At 38.3% G+C, this 22,770-nt stretch overlaps 1 protein-coding gene across 1 annotated transcript in view; it reads left to right on the forward strand.

The window, feature by feature from the left end:
* The window catches only part of ttn.2 (titin, tandem duplicate 2), a 167,306-nt gene that overhangs the window by 77,841 nt on the left and 66,695 nt on the right, over window positions 1–22,770 (forward strand). The window contains exons 122-166 of the mRNA XM_084421002.1: window positions 758–900; window positions 2,369–2,492; window positions 2,799–3,065; window positions 3,160–3,257; window positions 3,465–3,633; window positions 3,723–3,989; window positions 4,120–4,386; window positions 4,486–4,764; window positions 5,313–5,721; window positions 5,814–5,938; window positions 6,072–6,338; window positions 6,451–6,720; window positions 6,804–7,103; window positions 7,188–7,490; window positions 7,575–7,762; window positions 8,049–8,163; window positions 8,268–8,552; window positions 8,642–8,793; window positions 8,886–9,033; window positions 9,137–9,314; window positions 9,402–9,523; window positions 9,621–9,908; window positions 10,037–10,333; window positions 10,428–10,614; window positions 10,714–10,829; window positions 10,908–11,207; window positions 11,855–12,154; window positions 12,247–12,352; window positions 13,033–13,229; window positions 15,556–15,867; window positions 15,957–16,235; window positions 16,390–16,689; window positions 16,776–17,078; window positions 17,193–17,726; window positions 18,065–18,367; window positions 18,462–18,761; window positions 18,880–19,176; window positions 19,282–19,566; window positions 19,666–19,959; window positions 20,057–20,356; window positions 20,456–20,764; window positions 21,208–21,407; window positions 21,573–22,002; window positions 22,105–22,413; window positions 22,505–22,686. Of these exons, the coding sequence (XP_084277128.1) occupies window positions 758–900; window positions 2,369–2,492; window positions 2,799–3,065; window positions 3,160–3,257; window positions 3,465–3,633; window positions 3,723–3,989; window positions 4,120–4,386; window positions 4,486–4,764; window positions 5,313–5,721; window positions 5,814–5,938; window positions 6,072–6,338; window positions 6,451–6,720; window positions 6,804–7,103; window positions 7,188–7,490; window positions 7,575–7,762; window positions 8,049–8,163; window positions 8,268–8,552; window positions 8,642–8,793; window positions 8,886–9,033; window positions 9,137–9,314; window positions 9,402–9,523; window positions 9,621–9,908; window positions 10,037–10,333; window positions 10,428–10,614; window positions 10,714–10,829; window positions 10,908–11,207; window positions 11,855–12,154; window positions 12,247–12,352; window positions 13,033–13,229; window positions 15,556–15,867; window positions 15,957–16,235; window positions 16,390–16,689; window positions 16,776–17,078; window positions 17,193–17,726; window positions 18,065–18,367; window positions 18,462–18,761; window positions 18,880–19,176; window positions 19,282–19,566; window positions 19,666–19,959; window positions 20,057–20,356; window positions 20,456–20,764; window positions 21,208–21,407; window positions 21,573–22,002; window positions 22,105–22,413; window positions 22,505–22,686 (11,204 nt within the window). The remainder of the gene's footprint in view (window positions 1–757; window positions 901–2,368; window positions 2,493–2,798; window positions 3,066–3,159; window positions 3,258–3,464; window positions 3,634–3,722; window positions 3,990–4,119; window positions 4,387–4,485; window positions 4,765–5,312; window positions 5,722–5,813; window positions 5,939–6,071; window positions 6,339–6,450; window positions 6,721–6,803; window positions 7,104–7,187; window positions 7,491–7,574; window positions 7,763–8,048; window positions 8,164–8,267; window positions 8,553–8,641; window positions 8,794–8,885; window positions 9,034–9,136; window positions 9,315–9,401; window positions 9,524–9,620; window positions 9,909–10,036; window positions 10,334–10,427; window positions 10,615–10,713; window positions 10,830–10,907; window positions 11,208–11,854; window positions 12,155–12,246; window positions 12,353–13,032; window positions 13,230–15,555; window positions 15,868–15,956; window positions 16,236–16,389; window positions 16,690–16,775; window positions 17,079–17,192; window positions 17,727–18,064; window positions 18,368–18,461; window positions 18,762–18,879; window positions 19,177–19,281; window positions 19,567–19,665; window positions 19,960–20,056; window positions 20,357–20,455; window positions 20,765–21,207; window positions 21,408–21,572; window positions 22,003–22,104; window positions 22,414–22,504; window positions 22,687–22,770) is intronic.

The raw sequence follows: 22,770 nt of genomic DNA on the forward strand, positions 1-22,770 counted from the left end.
GTATATCAGTGGACAGACAAGAAACAATTTGTGTTGAGTCACAAGACAGATGATATGTGCTGCTTTAGAATACAGTATGTGAATTAAAGGCAGTTAAATTAGTCGGCCACTGCAGTTTATCATTAGCTTGTAAATTACTCTGACAGATGTCATGTAGTGATAACAGGGTGTGAAAAGCATTTATTATGGCAGGGATTAATGTTTTATAGATAGGTTTGGCAGCCAAACTATTTTTTTGGTTTTTTAATACTGATGCTTTAGTAACAAGCAGGGGACACTGTTATGACATGCCACCCCTTAACAATGATGTGGGTTTTTTTGTCTATTATAATTTTACATGTAACATGTAACATTCTCCTTTTCCTGGAAAATTCCAGTAGGTTGATTGACAGTAACAGATTTCTGAGCAGGGTGTCATTACAGGGGTGGGCTAGTGGCCAATCAGGAGTTGCGGTTATTTTAGAATCTGCATGCCATATCTAGAGAGGCTCTGTCAGTGATTGGCAGAGACTCAACAGACCTACCTCCAGTTTTTTTTTCTGACCATATACATCTTAAGGAAACTCAATATGCAAATAAAGTAGGCCCCCAACACAAGTACCTCTCTTGCTGAATCCCACTTGTCCTGGAGGCTTATGGGCTCCAGAGCAGTGGCCTTTTGTCAGCGGGAAAGCGCTATGTGGATTTGTAGTTAAGGGATTACCAGTGTCTCTTGGAACTTGGAGGTGACTGACAATGTCTTCTCCTGAATCCAAAGCACGAATGATAGGCCTCTTGAGGCCTCTCAAGGATGTAACAGTGACAGCTGGAGAGACTGCAACCTTTGACTGCGAATTGTCTTATGAGGGCATACCTGTGGAATGGTTCCTTGGGGGTACAAAGCTGGAACCAAGTGACAGAGTAAGTGTGCATGTTGTCCTTAATGCATGTCTTTTGTGGTTTTTGGGGAAAAAAGGGTTGGTGCCACTTTATTGTGTATGCAATAATTGAATCATACCTGAATTAATCAATTCAAGATGGTCGCTCTGACCCTTTAGGTGATACACTGCTAATGGGATACCAGTACATGAAAATCAATTGTAGTAAATTGTGTTTAACCTCTAGGATTAAATACATATTTAACAACTTAAAGACAATTATTAACAAAATTCTGCATATTGCATGATAGTTCTTTACATTTGTGAGTTAAATGCTTTCCTCATATAAGGACCTGGGGGATCAGGATACCAGTTGAGCATTTGATCCGGGTTTTGAGATAACACACAGGGGGATTCTGCTCTGCAAGCGTTCCTCTGGTTATTTTTAACTGCTTCAACTTCAAGACTCTATGTGCAGTGGCAGGTGGCAAGAGGCCTTTTTACAGATATAGCTTGTATATAGCAGTGCATGTATTTATTTATGTTTTGTTTAAAGCATTTAAACTTGTTTGCCATGTCATTTGCAATGTGTGTGACTTAGATCTTCAGTAATGGCCTATTTTACATTATACTCTTATCTTACTGATGTTGTGTTGCAAATGGTTTTGGTAAAAGGCCATACATTTAGGTGATGACAGCTGTGGTTCAAGTCAAGATATGTTTTTTATTCCCGATATGTTTGTATGATAACTTGATTCTTAGTACAAATTAACCCTAATTTTACCAGTTGTCTTTATTTTTGGACAGATAGATATTTTGATTTCAGTGTGTGTACTTTCTAGCTACTGCATTGTATTCAGGAAAACACTCATATTAGGTTTACCAATATACATGGATTTTAGAAAATTATTATTGTGCTATTATTTTCACATAAATACATTTATAATGTTGTTTAACAGAACTAAAGGTATTTAATATAAGTTTTTAGAAATGAAAGTTTTTAGAAATGGTACTGAACTTCAATGGTACTGAAGTTTTTTAGAAATTAAAGTTTTTAGAAATGGTACTGAACAATAAAAAAAATAAAAAAGATTTAGCTGCAGAATTCTTGAATTGATGATTTAAGACTGTTACGTTAATTTGTTATATATATATATATATATATATATATATATATATATATATATATATGTATATATATATATATTATTTTTAGTTTTATTTCTATTGATAAATTAAGGAAGATGTTAGTTGTAAACAAATCATATACAACAGTTTTCAATCTTTTCATTTATCTTAGATAATTTAGCCTTATTTGAAGTTACACAAGCCAAATGTAGGAGTTTATAAATTGACTCCCAGGGCACATATTTGGGGCAGTAGAGGTGTGAAATTGAGAACAGTTCCTAGTGCTCAGCTGCTGATGTCTATTGCAGAGGGGCAGTAAATAGCCTCCCCCACCCTTGACACAGCAAGGGGGATTGATTTATCAATTGGTTTGATTCGCACAGGTGGTGACCCGGGCAGAAGGCAGAACTCACACACTGACCCTTAGGGATGTGAAGCTGACAGAAGCAGGAGAAGTAAAACTCACTGCAAAGGACTTCTTGACACAGGCTCAACTCATTGTAAATGGTGGGTGTCATTTCACTATAAAAAGTAGATTTACTGTAATTGCACCCTCTTTACTAACAAGCATCACATGTATTTTTTTAATTGGCCTGACATGCTCACATTCAGGGTAAGTAAATATCTATCTATAATCTAGCTCAGGTGCTTCTCAATAACACAAAACATTCTTAAACGTGTAAGAAAGTGTATTTCGCTGTTTAAAATAAAGATATAATAAGCCTGTCTTAAAATATTAGCACTGGAAAGTATAACTGTATTGTTAAAAACAGTGAATTGCAAAAAAACAAATTAAATTAATTTGCTGCACAGAGCCTCCAGTTGAATTTACCAAACCTCTGGAGGACCAGACTGTGGAAGAGGAAGCCACTGCTGAACTAGAGTGTGAAGTCTCCAAAGAGAAAGCAGAGGTCAGGTGGTTTAGAGATGGACAAGAAATTCGCAAAACCAAGAAGTATGACATGGTTGCTGATGGCCGTAAAAGAAAACTTGTTATCCATGACTGCACACTTGATGACTCAAAGACATATACCTGTGATGCTAAACAGTTCAAGACTTCAGCCTTCTTAAATGTTGAACGTAAGTCAACCAGAAAAAAAAAAAAAAAAAAAAATTGAATTGTACTTATAATGAAAAAATAAATCACTGAATTTGATTACCTTTTGATTTTCAGCTCCGCATGTTGAGTTCACAAAGCCTCTCCATGATGTTGAGGTTAAAGAGAAGGAATCTGCCAGATTTGAATGTGAAGTGTCTCGTGAAAGTGCAAAGGTTGGTTGTCTAATATTCAATTCAGTTTTTTTATTAATCACCTTAAGCCTTTTATTCATCTCTTTTTCAACTGACATTTTAACTTATTTTTTCAGTGTAATTCATAAGTTAAATGTTAGATATTCTGTTATGTAATGTTCAATTTATCATTGAATGTTATGTCTGAAATTTAATTTATCGGTATATTCCATTGTCCTTTTTGCAAAGGTTCGCTGGTTCAAAGATGGCAATGAAATCAGAAAAGGCAAAAAATATGAGATGATTTCTGAAGGAGTAAAACGTATTCTCATTATAAGCAAGTCTGTCTTTGATGACGAAGCAGAATATGAATGTGATGCCAGGACCTCCAAATCCTCTGGAATGCTGACTGTCGTTGGTAAGTTATCCTGTTTATTTGTAGTCTAAACAGACTTCAACAGCTTACTTTGAACAGTAGACTGATTTGCTTGATTTCTCTTACAACAGAGGAGGAGACTAGATTCACAAAGAACTTGGCTAATGTTGAAGGCACTGAAACCGACAGTGTTAAACTGATTTGTGAGGTCTCCAAGCCCAGTGCGGAGGTTTCATGGTACAAGGGTGACCAAGAGTTGCCTGAAGTTGGTAGATATGAGCATATTGCAGATGGAAAAAAGAGAATCCTCATTATTAAGGGCCTCCGAATGGATGATGCTGGAGAGTACCACTGCAAACTTCCGACATCACAGACCACGGGGAACCTGAAGATTAATGGTGAGACTTTGTCTTGTCCCTGAAAATGTACTTCATATTTTTTACTTATAAAATGTATTCCTTGTTTCTATAAACGTGCTCCATACTTACGATTGCCATTTTTTCTAACTTTTCTTTCTTAACCTTTTAGAACTTGCCGCTGAGTTCATTGCTAGGCCTCAAAACCAGGAAGTGGTTGAAGGTGAAAAGGCACAATTTGTGTGCTCAGTCTCCAAAGACACATATGAAGTGAAATGGCTCAAAGGAGATAAGGAACTTCAGTCAAATGACAAATATGACATTATTTCTGAGGGCAAAAAGAGAGTTCTTGTTATCAAAAATTGTGAACTCAAGGATGAGGGAGGGTTTGTAGTCCTAATTGGAACCACAAGAGCCTCAGCTGATTTGACTGTGCTTGGTATGTACAGCATGTTGCGGGATTTTTTTTTATTTTTATTTTTTGAGAAATGCTGACAGAAATATGAAAATTCAGATGTTTTGCTGTGTTTTATTACAGAAAAGCTCAGGATTGTCACTCCTCTCAGAGACATAAAGGCAAGTGAAGGACAAGAAACTGTCCTCAATTGTGAAGTTAACACTGAGGGTGCAAAGGCCAAATGGCTGAAGAATAATGAGACATTATTTGAAAGTAGCAAGTTCATCATGGTCCAGAAGGACAATGTATTCTCTCTGAGGATCAAAGACACCCACAAATCAGATGAGGCCAACTACACCATTACACTGACCAACCAGCGTGGTGAACATGCAGATAGCTCTGCCAACCTTACTGTGCAAGGTATGACATACACGGATGTCCTTTATTTTTTATAGTTAATAGTTTTTTTACTTTGAGTGTGAGAATCCAATTTAAGTTGCAAAACTATTGACTTAAAAAAAAAGTAGAGACTCATGAACAAAAGTCTATATGTCTGCAAGGAAAATATTTTCTCTGAATACTGCAACTGTGTTTATATAAAAGTTTATTTTTATCTCTCATGAACCATCAAAAAATAATAATATTTGAGTGGGTAATTAGTGGACTGTTTTGAATTAGTTTAACAGTAAAGGGGTTTTAAGGGATTAATTAAAAGCTGCCATATGTTTTTGACAAGTATTAAAACATTATTTTAAAGGATTTAATTATTATAAAATATATTTAAATATAAAATAACATACTTACATAGCCTTATATTTCTAATAAATATGACATTAATTGTCCTGCAAAAGACTTTATACAACTAACCTGCATCATATAGTAAGATTTTAACTAAATGGATTTGAGACTTAGACTTTGTTTCAAAATCACATGCCTAGTTAACTTACCATACACCTTCATTTCCACAGAGGAAGATCTTAGAATCATTGTTCCTCCTGAGGATGTTGACACACAGGAGAAAAAGACCATCAGCTTCTCATGCAAGGTGAACAGACCAAATTTGACAGTACAGTGGATGAAGGCAGGTCAGGAAATCACTCTTAGCAAGAGAATTCTATATCGAGTGGACAAGGACAAGCACACTCTGACCATTAAGGACTGCAGCCTTGCAGACGAAGGTGAATACACTGTAGTTGCTGGTGCTGATAAGGCCACGGCAGAACTGATCATTAGTGAGGCACCCACTGATTTCACCACTCAGCTCAGAGACCAAACCATCACAGAGTTTGAGGATGCTGAGTTCACTTGTGAACTTTCGAAAGAGAAGGCTGAAATCAAATGGTACAGAGATGGCAGGGAGATCAGAGAAGGACCAAGGTAAGATGCATTGTGTTGTTCTGAGTGCTTTTGTTAAGGGTATTTTTGTTGGGTTGAGGATGTTTAATATGCATTTTATGTTTATTTTTAAGATTCCAATTTGAGAGAGATGGCAAAACATGCAGACTGCGTATAAAGGAGTGCAGACCAGATGATGAGTGTGAATATGCCTGTGGAGTGGATGACAAGAGAACCAGAGCCCGTCTTTTTGTTGAGGGTAAGTTTGTTTCAGTGTCCATCAAAAACCTGAAAATATCACAAAATTTTAAAATTTGTGATTTCCAGGTGTAGAATAGTCATGGAAATGAGTGAAATCTTAAATGGTCTTTATGACTTTTTCACCTCTTTAGAAACTCCTGTGGAGATTGTCAGACCACCCACAGATGTGTTTGAGCCCCCAGGCTCAGATATTGTGTATGAAGTTGAGCTCAACAAAGACAGAGTTGAGGTCAAATGGCTGAGGAACAACATGACCATTGTCCAAGGTGATAAGTACCAGATGATGAGCGAGGGTAAGATTCACAGGCTTCAAGTGTGTGAAATTAGGCCACGTGATCAAGGCGAGTACAGATGCATTGCCAAGGACAAAGATGCCAGAGCCAAGCTAGAGCTTGCTGGTAAGACATATATATATATATATATATATATATAAATATAAATTAAATGTTTTACAAGCAAAGCACAATCACATGCAATGCATGTTTACAATGCCCTGGTGTTTCTCAACAGCCATACCAACAATTAAAACCTTGGATCAAGACCTAGTGACAGATGCTGGAAAGCCATTTGTTATGGCAGTTCCTTACAACGCTTACCCACATGCTGAGGCTGAGTGGTTCTACAATAAAATCAGTCTGCCAAAAGACAATATTCACACTTCTATCGACAGGACAGAGTACAGGCTTAAGGATCCTAAGAAGTCAGAGGAAGGCCGCTATAAAATCATCATACAAAACAAACATGGAAAAGGAGAGGCTTTCATAAACCTAAAAGTTATTGGTAAGTTATTTTCATAGTATATCATTTTGTTTTAGTAATACATCCCAATATTGTATTGTTTAAAAATATTTCTCTTTTCTCAGATGTTCCTGGGCCTGTGAAGAACCTTCATGTTGTTGACACTGCTGACGGTGAGGTCAGCATTGCCTGGGAAGAGCCTGAGAGTGATGGTGGCAGCAAGATCTTGGCTTATGTGGTTGAGAGACGTGATATCAAACGTAAGACCTGGACTCTGGCCACTGACTGTGCCGATAGCACAGAGTACTGTGTAACTGGCTTGCAGAAAGACTCCAAGTACCTCTTCCGTGTCTGTGCACGCAACCGAGTCGGAAGTGGACCCAATGTTGAGACAGATAAAGCTGTTCAAGCCAAGAATAAGTTTGGTAAGTCAAGAATATCTGAAAGTCAAGTTTTTGTGCACCCTAGCCAATGATTCTCAATTTGTTTTTTAATTGTACACACTCCAGATGTTCCTGATCCACCACAGAAAGTTATTGTTGAAAATGTCAACAAGTTTAGTGCCACCGTCTCTTGGGAACCACCACTGTTCGATGGTGGATCTGAGATCACATCATACATTATTGAGCTACGTGATAGAACTTCTGTGAACTGGGCTCCGGTCATGGTGACCAAACCACATGAACGCACAGCTATCATTAATGATGTTATTGAGAACAAAGAATACATCTTCCGCATTAAGGCTGAGAACAAGGCTGGAATTGGCAAACCAAGTGCTGCCACTAACCCAGTGAAGATCATGGACCCTATCGGTTTGTAAAATCCCAAACATCATTACTTTAGCACACATGAAAGCTTTCACATGTAATATATGTATCCAATGTTTTGATTCACAGAGAGACCAAGCCCTCCACTGAATTTGACACACTCTGAACAGACCAAGGATTCCTGTCTGTTGACATGGGAGACTCCCTTTAAAAATGGAGGCACAGCGATCACTGGCTACGTCATTGAGAGATGTGAAGAAGGCACAGACAAGTGGCTCAGATGCAATGCTAGGCTTTGCCAGGACCTACTGTACAGGGTAAGTGTGCTAGCTTTTCAATCTTTGCCAAAGACCAACCTGAAATATATGCTTTTTAATGCTATTTAAGCATAGGAAACATCATTTATGGGACAGTCAATGTTAGACTTTGAATTTGGCCATCAATTTTGAGATTTCAGTATTTCCCCTATTCTAATGTCTTGTATGCCTGAAATAGTGAACTACCTCCTAGTGAACTGACTTTCCTTGAAAGAGATTTTGTCTTTGATTGTTATAGTGCTTATAAGTATGTTACGAAATGCTTGTGATTAAATCATTTCCACAGATTTCAGGCCTGAAATTTGGAAAAAAATACAGCTATAGAGTACTTGCTGAGAATGCAGCCGGGCAGTCTGATCCCTCAAACATTGTTGGACCTGTGTTGGCAGATGATCCACACTGTAAGTGATTTCTGCGTTATTGCACCCTACATAACTCTTTGATACATCTGAATCTTCAAGTCAAATCAAGTTGCTTTCTACATGATTTGCTTCTCTTGACACAGTTGCACCCACTCTGGACTTGAGTGCATTTAAGGATGGTCTGGAGGTTATTGTCCCTAACCCTCTTGCAATTCGTGTCCCTATCACTGGGTACCCGGTGCCCACAGCAAAGTGGACGTTCGGTGAAAATGCGCTAACGGCTGGTGAACGTGTGTCCATGGTTACAAAGTCAACCTTCACAGAGCTCATTATAACCCCAAGTGTGCGTCCTGACAAAGGCACATACTCCTTGATGCTGGAAAATGATGTGACCAGTGTCTCAGGAGAGATTGAAGTTAATGTCATTGGTACGCACAATCTTTTATTATAGTCATGTATACATCAATTTACATTTCAGAAAGGAAAAAGTAAAGAGTTATACTTTTTTATCCTGCAGCATCTCCAAGCGCACCAAAAGACTTAAAGGTTGCAGAAGTGACCAGAAAGCATGTTCATCTGATGTGGGAGGCACCTGATCATGATGGAGGCAGTCCAATCACCGGCTACCAGGTTGAGAAGCGTGAGGTCTCCAGAAAGACCTGGGTGAAGGTATAAACATTAACATATCTTTGACCATTAATTTCTGTGAACTGTTTTGCGAACTTACAGTGATCTGTTTCCTTGTGCTTATTTAATTTTAGGTGATGTCAGGTTTGCAAGACCAGGAATACACCGTCACAGATGTTGTTGAGGGAAAGGAGTACTTGTTCAGAGTTATTGCCTGTAACAAATGTGGCCCTGGAGAACCTGCCTATATTGATGAGCCAGTGAATGTGTCTTCACCTGCTAGTGGGTTTCAATACTAATAAGAGATTAGTCAGTGTTAAATATTCACAATGTCAAAAGTATGAAATACCCCATAAATTCATGTGTTGGTGCGTGTGATTTACAGCTGTACCAGACCCACCAGAAAACTTTAAATGGCGAGACAAGTCTGCCAGCAAGATCTTCTTGTCATGGGAGCCTCCCAAATGGGATGGTGGAACTGCAATTAAAGGTTATATTGTTGACAAATGTCAACGTGGCACTGACAAGTGGGAGCCATGTGGAGATCCAGTGCCTGAGCTTAAGTGAGTGATCATTTCAAATTTCTTTTTTTGTAAACTGAATTGTGGTGCATACTTGCAAAAGTGAAACTAAATTAACTCTACAAACAGGTTTGAAGTGACTGGTCTAATTGAAGGACAGTGGTATGCTTATCGTGTGAGGGCTTTGAACAAACTGGGTGCAAGTAGGCCTTGCAAGGCGACAGATGAGATCTTGGCCGTTGATCCTAAAGGTACTTTATTAGATTATGCTTTCATATTCTGAGACATTATGACATTATGATTGAGGTTAAGCTCAATGTTTGCTTGCTTTACTTTCCACTCTCACAGAGCCTCCAGAGATTCAACTAGATGCAAAGCTGCTGGCTGGCCTGACTGCTAAAGCTGGCACTAAGATTGAACTCCCTGCTGACATCACAGGCAAACCAGAGCCTAAAGTCAAATGGACCAAGGCTGACTTAGTCCTGAAGCCAGATGACAGAATCACAATTGATACCAAACCTGGCCACTCAAAACTGTCCATTGCTAAGACCAAGAGGGATGATACAGCTACATACATAATTGAGGCAGTCAACAGCAGTGGCCGTGCAACTGCAACTGTTGATGTCAACATTCTAGGTTGTGTGACAAAAAAAAAAAAATATATATATATATATGGAAAATATAATGCAATTTATTTAGAGAAAATATTTTTATGAGCAGTTATTATTTTGATTATATTAATATCTAATCTTTGCTCCATTTAGATAAACCTGGTCCACCAGCTGCCTTGGATATCTCTGAAATCACCAATGAGTCCTGTTTGTTGGCCTGGAATCCTCCAAGAGATGATGGTGGCTCAAAGGTGACAAACTATATTGTTGAGAGGAGAGCTACAGACAGTGAAATTTGGTACAAGTTGTCCTCCACTGTGAAGCAGACCACATACAAAGCCACCAAACTTGTGGCTTTCAAGGAGTATGTCTTTAGGGTTTATGCTGAAAATCAGTTTGGCATTGGTCCCCCAGCAGAACATGCCCCAATAATTGCCAGATACCCATTTGGTATGTAATTTAATGCTGCTTCAACAATTCAAACACATTTTGCCTAACTTTTTACCTGAATTATTAATTAATATATATGTTCATAATATCTTAGATACACCTGGTCCCCCATATAAATTGGAGGCATCTGATATTGCAAAGGACTCTGTAACTCTGTCCTGGTATGAGCCTGATGATGATGGTGGAAGTCCTATTACTGGATACTGGGTAGAGAGATATGAGCCTGACCATGACAAATGGATCAGATGCAACAAGCTACCTATTAGAGACACAAACTTTAGGTATGTATGGATGTCAATTCACCCTAGTATGCCATTGTTGTGTGTCATAAACTTGTTTGTTTGTATTTTAATATGTCTGAAATACAAATTTGCTTGCAGGGTAAAAGGCCTGCCCACAAGAAAGAAGTACAAGTTCCGTGTTTTGGCAGAGAATCTTGCTGGGCCTGGCAAACCAAGCAAAGAGACAGACCAGATTTTGATTAAAGATCCAATTGGTAGGATTAACATTTGATTAATATCCTACTTGCCTATTTCACCTACAAAATGTCATACTCTATGATGTGAAATTTTAGATCCTCCATGGGCTCCTGGTAAGCCCACTGTTAAAGATGTGGCCAAAACATCTGCCTTCCTGCAATGGACAAAACCTGAACATGACGGTGGTGCAAAGATTGAGTCTTACACCATTGAGCTACTCAAGAGCGGAACTGACGAGTGGGTTCGTGTAGCTGATGGTATCCCCTCTCTTGAGCACTTCCTGAGAGGATTGATGGAGAAGCAAGAGTACTCATTCCGTGTCAAAGCTGTCAACGCAGCAGGCGAGAGTGAACCTAGTGAACCAAGCGATCCAGTGCTCTGCAAGGAGAGACTCAGTAAGTCACACTGTTAAAGATAAGAATTCTGTCTTCATTTATTTATCCTCATGCAGTTCCAAACCTATATGACTTTTTTCAGTGGAACACAAAAGAAGAAATTATGAATAATGTAGTTGGTTACTCTTTTTCATGCAATTTCAATAAATGGGGAGATTTCATACTTTAAAAAGGACACAAAGGGATCATAAATGTCTCATAAAAATAGTCCATATTATGTGTTTACTAGTCTTCTGAAGGCATGCAACAGTTGTGTGAACAGTCCTAAATTTAATTTGGGTTTTCAGTAAATAACAACTTAAATGTCTGTCTGTTCCTCATACAAAGCTACCGTATGGCATCAGAAGCCTTGAAATATAGCACACAAGTTGCACTTTTCTGGTGCTTTATTGTCATTTTGGAGCTTAAAAGCACCAATCGCTATTTTCTCTCATTATTTACAAAAAAGTAATAATGGGCAGGATATTCTTGACATTCTTAATATTATTATTTTGTGGTCATATGGAAAGTCATACGGGTTTGGAATAGATTGAGAGTGCGTAAATGATGGCAGAATTTTAAGTCTAGAATTAACCATTGCTCTAACATTTAAACATTCAAGTGCATGATTCTTTATACAACATTTTATAATGATGATCCTCCTGTAGATCCTCCATCGCCACCAAGATGGCTTGACGTAGTTTCTAGTAGCAGGAACAGCGCTGAACTAAAATGGACAGCACCTGAGAGAGATGGTGGCTCTCCAATCACAAACTACATTGTTGAGAAGAGAGATGTCAGACGCAAAGGCTGGCAGGCTGTGGACACAACTGTGAAGGAGCTGAAGTACACTGTCACCCCATTAAATGAAGGGGTTCTCTATATGTTCCGTGTTGCTGCTGAGAATGCAGTTGGACCCAGTGAATTTTGTGAACTTGCAGACTCTGTTCTTGCCAAGGATACTTTCAGTGCGTATTTAGTCCTTATTGCTTGTTTCATTCTTTTGATTTGTTGATATTTAATATTGAATTTGTCTCACAAATGTTTTTCTTCTTCACAGCTACCCCTGGACCTCCATATAATCTGACCATTACAGATGTCTCCAAGACTCATGTTGACCTGAAATGGGATGCACCTAAGAATGATGGTGGAAGACCTGTCTTGAGGTAGTTACGTACATATCGTCATTGTAGCAGTTTATTGTTATTTTAACATTTAGCAGTTGTTATTTTAGAATTCTTCATATACTATTATAGTTTTTATTAATACATTTCATGAGTTTTTATTATTTTATGTTATTTTAGCTCTATTACAGTTTTAGTAATTTTAGTACTTCAGCTTCAACTTATTTCATTTTAAGTAAGTTGCCAAGGCAACATTTCTAATTTTCATTTTAAGTTTTGTAAGTTTAAATTTTCAGCCAATTTTTATATTTTTATTTTATTTCAGCATTTAACTCATGTTTAATGACTTATTTGTGTGACCCTTGAATCATGCTGTAAAGGCCAATTCACACTGCACCGACAGACGGAGACCAACGGAGATAGTCACCAGATTACAGCATGCCACTTTTTAGACATTCTCACACCAATTTAGCATGTTCAATCAGCGAAAACAAGCTCTGACAGACAGCAACAGACTCCGACAGAGTTAACACACTGATCCGACAAAACCCGGCAAAGTGTCTATTGCCATGCCTCCGTCTATCTGTGTGGTGTGAATTGGCCTTAAAGTGCTTGAGTCAGTATATCTCAAAGCATACAAAAAAGTTAATATAAAAGACATATAGACATATAAAAAATATAATTCCTTATTTTTTTGTGTTCTAAATATCAATCTTTCCTAGATATGTCATTGAGAAGAAGGAGAAACTTGGAACCCGGTGGGTGAAATCTGGAAAGACTTCAGGTCCTGACTGCCATTACAGAGTGACTGATGTAATTGAGGGGACTGAAGTCCAGTTCCAGGTCTCTGCTGAGAATGAGGCTGGAGTTGGTCACGCAAGTGAACCCACTGATATTGTGGTCATTGAGGACCCAACAGGTATGCTAAATATAGACCTCAATATCATTTTAGAAGTTTAACCCCTTAAACCCGAAGTGTGCTGCAGGCAGAATCCCCCACCCCGCGAAAAAAATAATAATAATCAAATTACTAAGCAACCACTGAATGGAACAACATGGTGTCAAATGGTATCATTTTAAAGCTTAGAATCTTAAGAATCTTAAAAAATGTATAATTATATTTTTCAAAACTACTACCTTGATCAACTCAAAATGGGTGTCATTTGAAAGCTTAGAGATATTCCTTTTGGAGTTCTAACACAAAAAAATCCCACAGATGCACGTAGCCAAGTACATACTGATGAAGCACTCGCGTTGCGTTTTCGCTTACAACTTCATGAAGCATGCACAGATCATAGAAAATGGCAACATTATTTACAGCAGACTCTCATGATTAAAAATAGCCCTAACTCACCTTAATCCATCAGATCTAAAGATATTTCTAATGGAGTTGTAACACGAACCTGCACAGGCACACACAGAGCTTTGTATATAGATGAAGCACTGATGCCGCATTTTCACTCATAACTTCATGAAGCATGCATAAATTGTGGAAAATGGCACATCATTATTTATAGCAGATTGTTACGATTAAAAAGAGCCCAAACTCACCATAATCCATCATTCAGATCTAAAGATATACCTCATGGACTTCTAACACATGAACCTTCACAGGCGCACATCCAATGAAGTAGGCCTATATAGATGGTGCATTGATGTGACGTTTTAGCTCATAACTCCATGAAACATGCATGAATTGTGGAAAACATCTTTATTGACAGCAGATTCTCACAATTACAACGAGCCCAAACACAACATAATCCATAGTGTTGATCACGAGATATTCCTCACAAATTGATGCATACTTTGCTAAAAAACATGTTTCTCATCTTTCCGGGATGCAGTGTTTTCCAATGTTCCCGGAATTCCAACGTGGAATAACAAATTAACGAGTGCTGAGTAATCCATCTAAAACAGAGTGTACGGCCCGCGGGCGCCATCTAGCTGCGAAAAAATTCATAATCATATTTTTCAAAACTACTGCTTTGATCAACACAAAATTGGTGTCATTTGAAAGCTTAGAGTCTGAACTTTACAATGAATGTAGCCAATTTGAAAACGTAGTGCTGAGTTATTTGCTGATAAATAGAATTTATTTTTTTCATAATCTATAAAATACTTTTTTGTACTATGTACTGCAATGTGTCAAAAACATCATACAGCTCATGAAACATTATACAGATCGCTGAAAATGGCACATCATTTTATACAGCATATTATTACTATTAAAATTATCCCAAAATGAACAATCTATTGTGTTGATCACAAGATATTCCTCATTGAGGAATAAAAAAAAAAAGAAGCCCATTAGGGGGCGTCAAGGACTGCACAAAAAGGCTATCTTCCAAATGCTGTAATTTTTCATTACTTTACGCAATCACCACAAAATTTGATCCAGATGTAGCAATTTTCCTCCTACCTTATTTCCTTCCAGAGAAAGATATGCAAAATCAAAAAAGTATATATTTAGATATATTTTGTCTTTTCAAAGGCAGTTTCTCAGCATGACAATGTCCAAATGTAATGTAATGTATATTTTCTAAAAATGTGTTCTATCAAACGATTCTTACCTTTTGACTCTCCTTGCTATAGTTTTAGAGTTATGAGTCCTTAGTTTTGTGTATGTCACTCAGAAAACAACAATTTTATTAGTGCCATCCAAATGTGTGAGGACTAAACAAAGGTTACCTTTGTTCCAAATGCTGTAACTTTTGATTACTGTATGCTATCACCACAAATTTTTATCCAGATGCAGCTCAAATTTTGGGGAACTTCACCAAAAAAGAATTTCCCCCTACCGTATTTCCTTCCCTAGTTATTGCATCCCAAACAAGAAAGATATGAAAAATCATAATAAATTCAACAGAAATTATTTGTGATTCAACAGAACAGTTACATCTTCAGTAATATTGCATATGCCCAATAGGTTTGGAATGATGGCAAATTTATTCTAATTGTGTTTTAAATAATAATGGTGTCTTTAGGACTTCCAATATAAAGGCAAAAAAAAAAAAAAGAGAGAAGTACGATAGCTTTTGTATGAGGAACAGACAGACATTTAAGTCGTTATTAACTGAAAATCCAAATTATATTTCGGACTGTTCACACAACTATTGCATGCCTTCAGAAGACTAGTAAACACATAATATGCACTATTTCCATGAGACAAAAAGTGGGTTAAAAAAATAGGTTGAATATTTGATTTGAGATGTAATCCATAATGAAACCATTATTCATTTTGACAGGCCCACCATCACCACCTCAGGAATTGCACATCACAGAAGCAGCCAGAGACCATATTTGTATTGCCTGGAAGGCACCAGAAAAGAGTGGAGGAAGCCCCATAATCGGCTACCATATTGAGCTCTGTGAGGCTGGAACTGAGAAGTGGATGAGAGTCAACTCTCGTCCTGTCAAAGAGCTAAAATACAGAGCAGGGGATGAAGAGGGCATTGTTCCTGAGAAGCAGTATACCTTCAGAGTCCGTGCTGTCAATTCTGTTGGTGCCAGTGAGCCCTCTGACATTTCTGAGAACGTATATGCCAAAGATTCTGACTGTAAGAGGTTTATTTTTTTAATTTTTTTTATCAAATTAAAACAATTTGTGTAAGGATAACTGATTGCCCTATTACTCACATCATTGCAGGTAGCCCAACCCTTGACTTCCAGACCAAAGACCTTGTTGTTGTAGAAGGTGAAAAGATGCACCTACCTATTCCATTTAAGGCTGTGCCGTCACCTAAGATTACATGGCACAAAGATGGAAATGAACTGAAGGCTGATGACAGAACCTTCTTTAGAGCTGAGTACACATCCTGCCATCTGGAAATTCCAAGCTGCTTACACGCTGATGCTGGCCAGTACAAAGTTACCTTGGAGAACAGCAATGGTTCAACAAGTGGAACACTCAATGTCAAAGTTATTGGTATGTCTTTGAGTTCTGCTGTTAGTTTGACCTCTTTATTGGAATATTTTATCTGTTAACAACTGCTTATGCTAACATAAAAATTAAAACGCACCTTTACATTTTAAACTAATGCCATTGCTTTGTTTATGTTTTTTTTTTTAACAAACGTTAGGTCTTCCTGGACCATGTAAAGAAATTGTTGCTAGTGAAATTACCAAGAGCACCTGCAAGGTATCCTGGGATCCTCCAGACTATGATGGTGGTAGCCCCGTTCTCCACTATGTGCTGCAACGCAGAGAAGCAGGCAGGAGAACATATGTCAATGTTATGTCTGGAGAAAACAAAGTGAGCTGGCCGGTTAAGGATCTCATTCAAAATGGGGAGTATTACTTCCGTGTCAGAGCTGTCAACAAGATTGGTGGTGGTGAATTCATTGAGCTTCGTAATCCTGTAATTGCTGAAGATCAGAAGCGTAAGTAATGACATTCATTGAACGGATTTGGATGTACCTTTCATTTTGCATGATATTTTTAATACATTTTTGTCCATCAAATACAGAACGTCCTGATCCACCAGTCGATGTGGAAACACACAACCCAACTTCTGAGAGTGTGACCCTTACGTGGAAGCCTCCCATGTATGATGGTGGAAGCAAAATTATTGGTTACATTCTTGAGAAGATGATGAAAGGGGAAGATAATTTTCAGAGATGTAATGACTTCCTTGTGCCAGTGTTGTCCTATACTGTTAAGGGGTTGACGCAAGGAAAACAATATCAGTTCCGTGTGCGTGCCGAAAATGCAGCTGGTGTCAGTGATCCTTCACGCAGCTCACCTTTGATCAAAGCCTCAGATGCAGTTGGTATGAATCTAATCTCTTGTTACTTATCAAATCATAAAGTTTTTTTTCAAATGTGAAGTCCTTCTGATGCAAGCTATTGGTATATGTAAGCATTTTTTGTTATTCTGCTTCCAGATCGTCCAAAGGTATTCCTTAGCGGTAGTCTACAATCAGGCTTGTCTGTGAGACGAGGTGAAGAGATCCGATTGGAAGCCAACATCTCTGGATTTCCTTACCCCCAAATTACATGGATGAGGAACAATTCAACCATTTGGCCAGAGCCACTGAAGAAGAGACCAGAAAGGCCCATTAAAAAGAAGAAAGAGAAAGAAAAAGAAAAGGAGGAAAAGAAAGAGGCAGATACAGAAAAGAAAGAGGCAGATGCAGAAAAGAAGGTGGAAGACAAAGAGCCGAAGGAGGAGGACAAGGCAAAGAAGGAAGAAGAAAAGGAGAAAGAAAAAGAAAAGAAGGTGGAGGTGGAGGAACCAGAGGAATCTGAAGAAGCATATCACCCAAGCTTAAATGAACGTCTTACCATTGAATCCAAGAGGAAGGGTGAATCCTTAATTATTGTAACAGATTCTATCAGAGGCGATCATGGTGTTTTCACCATAAAAGTGGAAAATGATCATGGTGTTTCCTCTGCCTCCTGTGAAGTTAATGTCCTTGGTGAGTTGAGATAATATTCTAAAGATTTTTTTGTCTCTCTAATCTTTAATCAAAACATGATAATTTACTCTTCATCTGAAGAAGATAAAGCACGACTTTCCTTTTTTGCTGATGTCACTTACTCCACACAAGCTATTGGATAATGTAATCAATACTCAAGTAGCTAATTGGACATTGTTCAAGTGAATTTATTTGGTCTGGTATACCACATTGGTATGAAAACACATCAGTTGAAACCGACTTTAATAATGACACTTATAATGACATATAAACCCTATTCCACCTTGAATATTTTGGGTAAAAAATGGAATGTTCATTTTTACACTTTCATATTTCAGATACTCCTGGACCTCCAGTCAATTTCAAATTTGAAGAGATAAGGAAGAACTCAATCCTCTGTAAGTGGGATCCTCCTCTGGATGATGGTGGTTGTGAAGTCCTTAACTATATATTGGAGCGAAAAGATAACTCCAAGGCTGAGCTTGGATGGATCACTGTAACATCAATCCTTAGAGGTTGTAAATTTCTAGTGCCCAAACTTATTGAGGGCAAGGAGTACCTCTTCCGCGTCACTGCCGAGAACAAGTATGGTCCTGGAACCCCATTCATCTCCAAACCTGTCATTGCAAAGAATCCATTTGGTATTACAACTTTCCATTGTTTGTTTGATCACATAATTTGCATTATTGTTTTTCACAGTTAATCTAACAGTTAAATATGCCTTTGTCAATTCAGATCCTCCAGAGGCGCCGGAGAAACCTGAAATTAAGGATGTCACAGCCAGCAGTATGTGTGTTACCTGGATAGAACCCAATGACAATGGCAGCCCCATTGAGGGATATTGGGTAGAGAAACGAGAAATTAACAGCACACACTGGGCAAGAGTCAATCGCACCATGGTTCCTGATTTGGAATTAAATGTAGAGGGCCTTTTAGAGGGTCTGACATATATTTTCAGAGTCTGTGCGGAAAATGTAGCTGGGCCTGGAAAGTTCAGTCCCCCATCAGAACCAAAAACAGCACAGGCACAAATCAGTAAGTTTATAACATTAAACTTGACTATATAAACCATGAACATACTGGAATTACATTTAATATCAAACTAATATCAATTTAAAATGTAATATTTATTATATAACAATTATTTTTTTAGTGCCTCCGGGTCCACCAATTCCAAGAGTTGTTGACACCTCAGACTTTTCAATTGATATTGAATGGGATCCTCCCGCAGACGATGGTGGCGCAGACATCTTTGGTTATCATGTTGACAAAGTTGTTGCTGGTACCAAGGACTGGTCACGAGCCACAGAGAGACCATGGAAGAACCGCACATTTACAGTGTATGGCGTTAGAGAAGGCGCAAAATACATTGTCCGTGTTGTTGCAGTCAATTGTGCTGGTGAAGGACAACCAGGTTTTACAGATGCAGTAATTGTGAGAAACCCTGCAGGTATAAACATAATATTATTGTTAATTATCATAGGCTATTGTTTAAATGTTAAGCAATTAAAGTGTTCCAAGATAAACAGATAGCTTTGTTTCTTTGCCAAAACAGAGGTTCCTGTCATCGAGCTTGATATCTCTGTGAAAAATGGCGTTGTCGTTAGAGCCGGAGAGATGCTGAGAATTCCAGCACATGTGACTGGTAGACCTTTTCCATTTTTGAAATGGACAAAGGATGATGGTGAATTAGAAAAAGATCGTATGGAGGTAGAAGAAGCTGGACCGGTCAGCACTGTTGTCATTAAAACCACAAAGAGAAATGATCATGGCAAATACCAAATCCAAGCAGCAAATCCAAGTGGTATTAAGTCTGCATGGACCAGGGTTGAAGTTATGGGTAAGAATTTTTAAATTGTAATATGGATTCAAAGTGGACACTCATTTTCATTACAGCATGCATAACATACAGTTCGCAACATTTAAAATCTCTCTGCAGATGTTCCTGGACCAGTTCTTGACCTGAAACCTGTTGTGGTTACAAGAAAGCTAATGATGTTGAATTGGTCAGATCCTGATGATGATGGTGGTAGTGATTTGACAGGGTTTATCATTGAAAGGAGGGAACCAAAGATGCACACATGGAGACAACCCATTGAGACTCCTTCATCCAAATGTGAGATTGTAGGTATTATTGAGGGACAGGAGTACATTTTCCGTGTTGTGGCTAAGAACAAGTATGGATGTGGACCTCCAGTCGATCTCGGACCAATCCGTGCTGTGGATCCTCAAAGTAAACCTGACATACACAATGCTTTTACTCTTAGAACAACTCTCACTATAATGACTGTTCTTGTGTATTTATTGTCATATGTTTTTTTGAATGCTAGGTCCACCAACTTCTCCTGAAAAGTTCCACTATACTGAGAGAACCAAGTCCTCTGTTACTATTGAATGGAGACCACCGCGTAATGATGGTGGTAGTCCAATCATTGGCTACATCATTGAGAAAAAGCGACAAGATGAACCAGCCTTTCAGCGTGTCAGCCCAGAGCTGATCACTGCTCAAATTTTGACAGTTGAAAACCTTGATGAGTTCCATTTGTATGAGTTCCGTGCAAAGGCTGTCAATGCACTTGGTGAAAGTGAGCCTTCAATTACCATGACTGTTGTAATTCAGGATGATGAAGGTTTGTCCTTTTCTAGTTTAACATCACTGTTCTTCAGCACAGACATTTCATCAGTTTTTTTTGATGACACACATTTCATCTGTCTTTTGATAATTATAGTGCCACCAAGTCTGCATATGCTGAAGCACTTCAAGGGTGATTTGATCCGAGTAAGGAAAAACGAACCTATTGAGATGCCTGCTGAAGTCACAGGCCTACCAATGCCAAAGATTGAATGGCTGAAGGATGATGTTGTTATTGACACACCCACTGAGAAACTCCTGATAGAAACCAAAGAGATTGACAGAGTGACATCACATACAAAACTCTCCATCCCTGGTGTTACTAGAATGGAGAAGGGCACATACACTGTTAGTGCCTCAAATCGTTTGGGATCACTCAGTCATTCCATCACAGTGGAAGTGTTGGGTAAGTTGTCCTATACTTAACAGCAAAAACTATTGGAGACTTGAACACTTCAGTTAAAACTGTTTTGGACAAAATGTCAAACCATGTGGCATCATGCTGAGGTGATTTTAGTGGATGTTTGGAGTCAGATCTCCTCAAGTTCACACAGTTGTCCTAGTTGAATAGCTAAATGCGTAGTTCATCACATTAACTATGGAAATCATCTACTTATATGGAAATCATCTACTTATGTTTGACAACCAAAAGGTGCCTAATACCCTTGTCTTAATAAAAAAAAATCTGTTATTTATAAAAATAAAAATAAAAGTGTTGTGAAATGTTTTACTTGAAATGTATGCTTTTTTATATGAATCAATGGCAAGCAGTATGTCATGGCTTAAGAGTCCAAAGTTTGTTTATTTTGCATATACTTAATGATTTATAATTATCTCTTTTTTTCATAGATCGCCCAACACCACCAAGGAATATTGCTGTTTCAAATATCAAATCTGAGTCTTGCAACCTTACCTGGGATCCCCCATTGGATATTGGTGGCAGTGAGCTTACCAACTACATTGTTGAGATGAAAGACCTTAATGTTGAAGATCCTGAAAAGGCTGAGTGGGTGCAGGTTACTAACTCCATTATTGAGAAGCGATATGGGGTAAGCAAAACAATTATTTCATAGCATTTGTGTAGGTAGTCATTCAAAATGCGTCAAACAAGAGTATTGTTTATATAAGACACATAGAATGGGAAAATATGCTGAAATAATGATATCATCTTCTTTAAAAACTATACTGTATACATTGTTAATGTTTTTTTGCAGGTATGGAACCTGGAAACTGGTGGCAACTATAAATTTAGGGTCAAAGCTGAGAATAAGTATGGAATAAGTGAGGCCTGTGAAACGGAAGAGGTGCAGATTAGGGATCCTTTTGCTCTGCCTGGCCCACCTGAGAAGGTCACTATCGCGGAGCGCTCTAAGACCCATATGGTACTGACATGGGAACCACCTAGTGACAGTGGTGGTTCAATGATTACTGGCTACTGGCTTGAGAAGCGTGAAAAGGGTACTTCCTATTGGTCTCGTGTGAATAAGGTACTGGTGTCAAAACGTGGCATGAAAGGCTGGGAATACCAGGTTACCCGTCTCATAGAGGGAACGGAGTATGAATTCCGTGCAATGGCTTGCAATTCTGCTGGTATTGGACCACCGAGTGCCATTTCTGAATCTGCCGTTGCTGATGATCCATTGAGTAAGAACATCAATTAAATGCATTTGTATTTTGGATAGATTTTAATAAATGTTGTTTTTAACATATTTCTTGTTTGTTTGTTTTGTGTGTGTGTGTTTACAGCTCCACCTAGCATGCCAGCAGCTCCTGAGATTGCTGACAAAACCAAACATAGTGTCACCCTTGCGTGGACCCCACCAGCTAAAGATGGTGGTCGCCCCATCAAAGGTTACATCATTGAGATCCAGGATGAAGGAACTTCTGAGTGGGCCAGGATTAATGATGCTGAAAATCTGCATCCTTCTCTTGTGTTCACAATTCCAAACCTCCCAGAACTTAAGAAATACAGATTCAGAATCATTGCAGTCAATGAAATTGGCGAGTCTGAACCAAGCCCCAGAACCACTGAAGTTCGCATAGAGGACATTCAAAGTAAAGTCTTTTGTACTGAAATACAAATTAACTTCCTCAAGAGTCACAATATTTATTTTTACATAACCTTATGCATTCTTTTAATTCCCAGCTGGACCGAAGATCTTCATGGACATCAGTGCTCATGATCTTCTGTGTATCCGTGCTGGATCTCCATTTAAGATTCCTGCCACCATCACAGGACGTCCTGTTCCCAAAGTTACATGGGAGTTTGATGGCAAAGCAAAGACAGAAAAGAAGGATCGTCTTCATATCTTACCAGTGGATTCACAGGTGATACTTTTTCTCTCATTTTAGACACAAATAATATTTTCTTCTGAATCTAAGACAGATGTTTATTTGATTTTCTTGGGGATT

This window comes from Rutilus rutilus, assembly GCF_951802725.1.
Source record: "Rutilus rutilus genome assembly, chromosome: 10".
NCBI classification, from domain to species: domain Eukaryota; kingdom Metazoa; phylum Chordata; class Actinopteri; order Cypriniformes; family Leuciscidae; genus Rutilus; species Rutilus rutilus.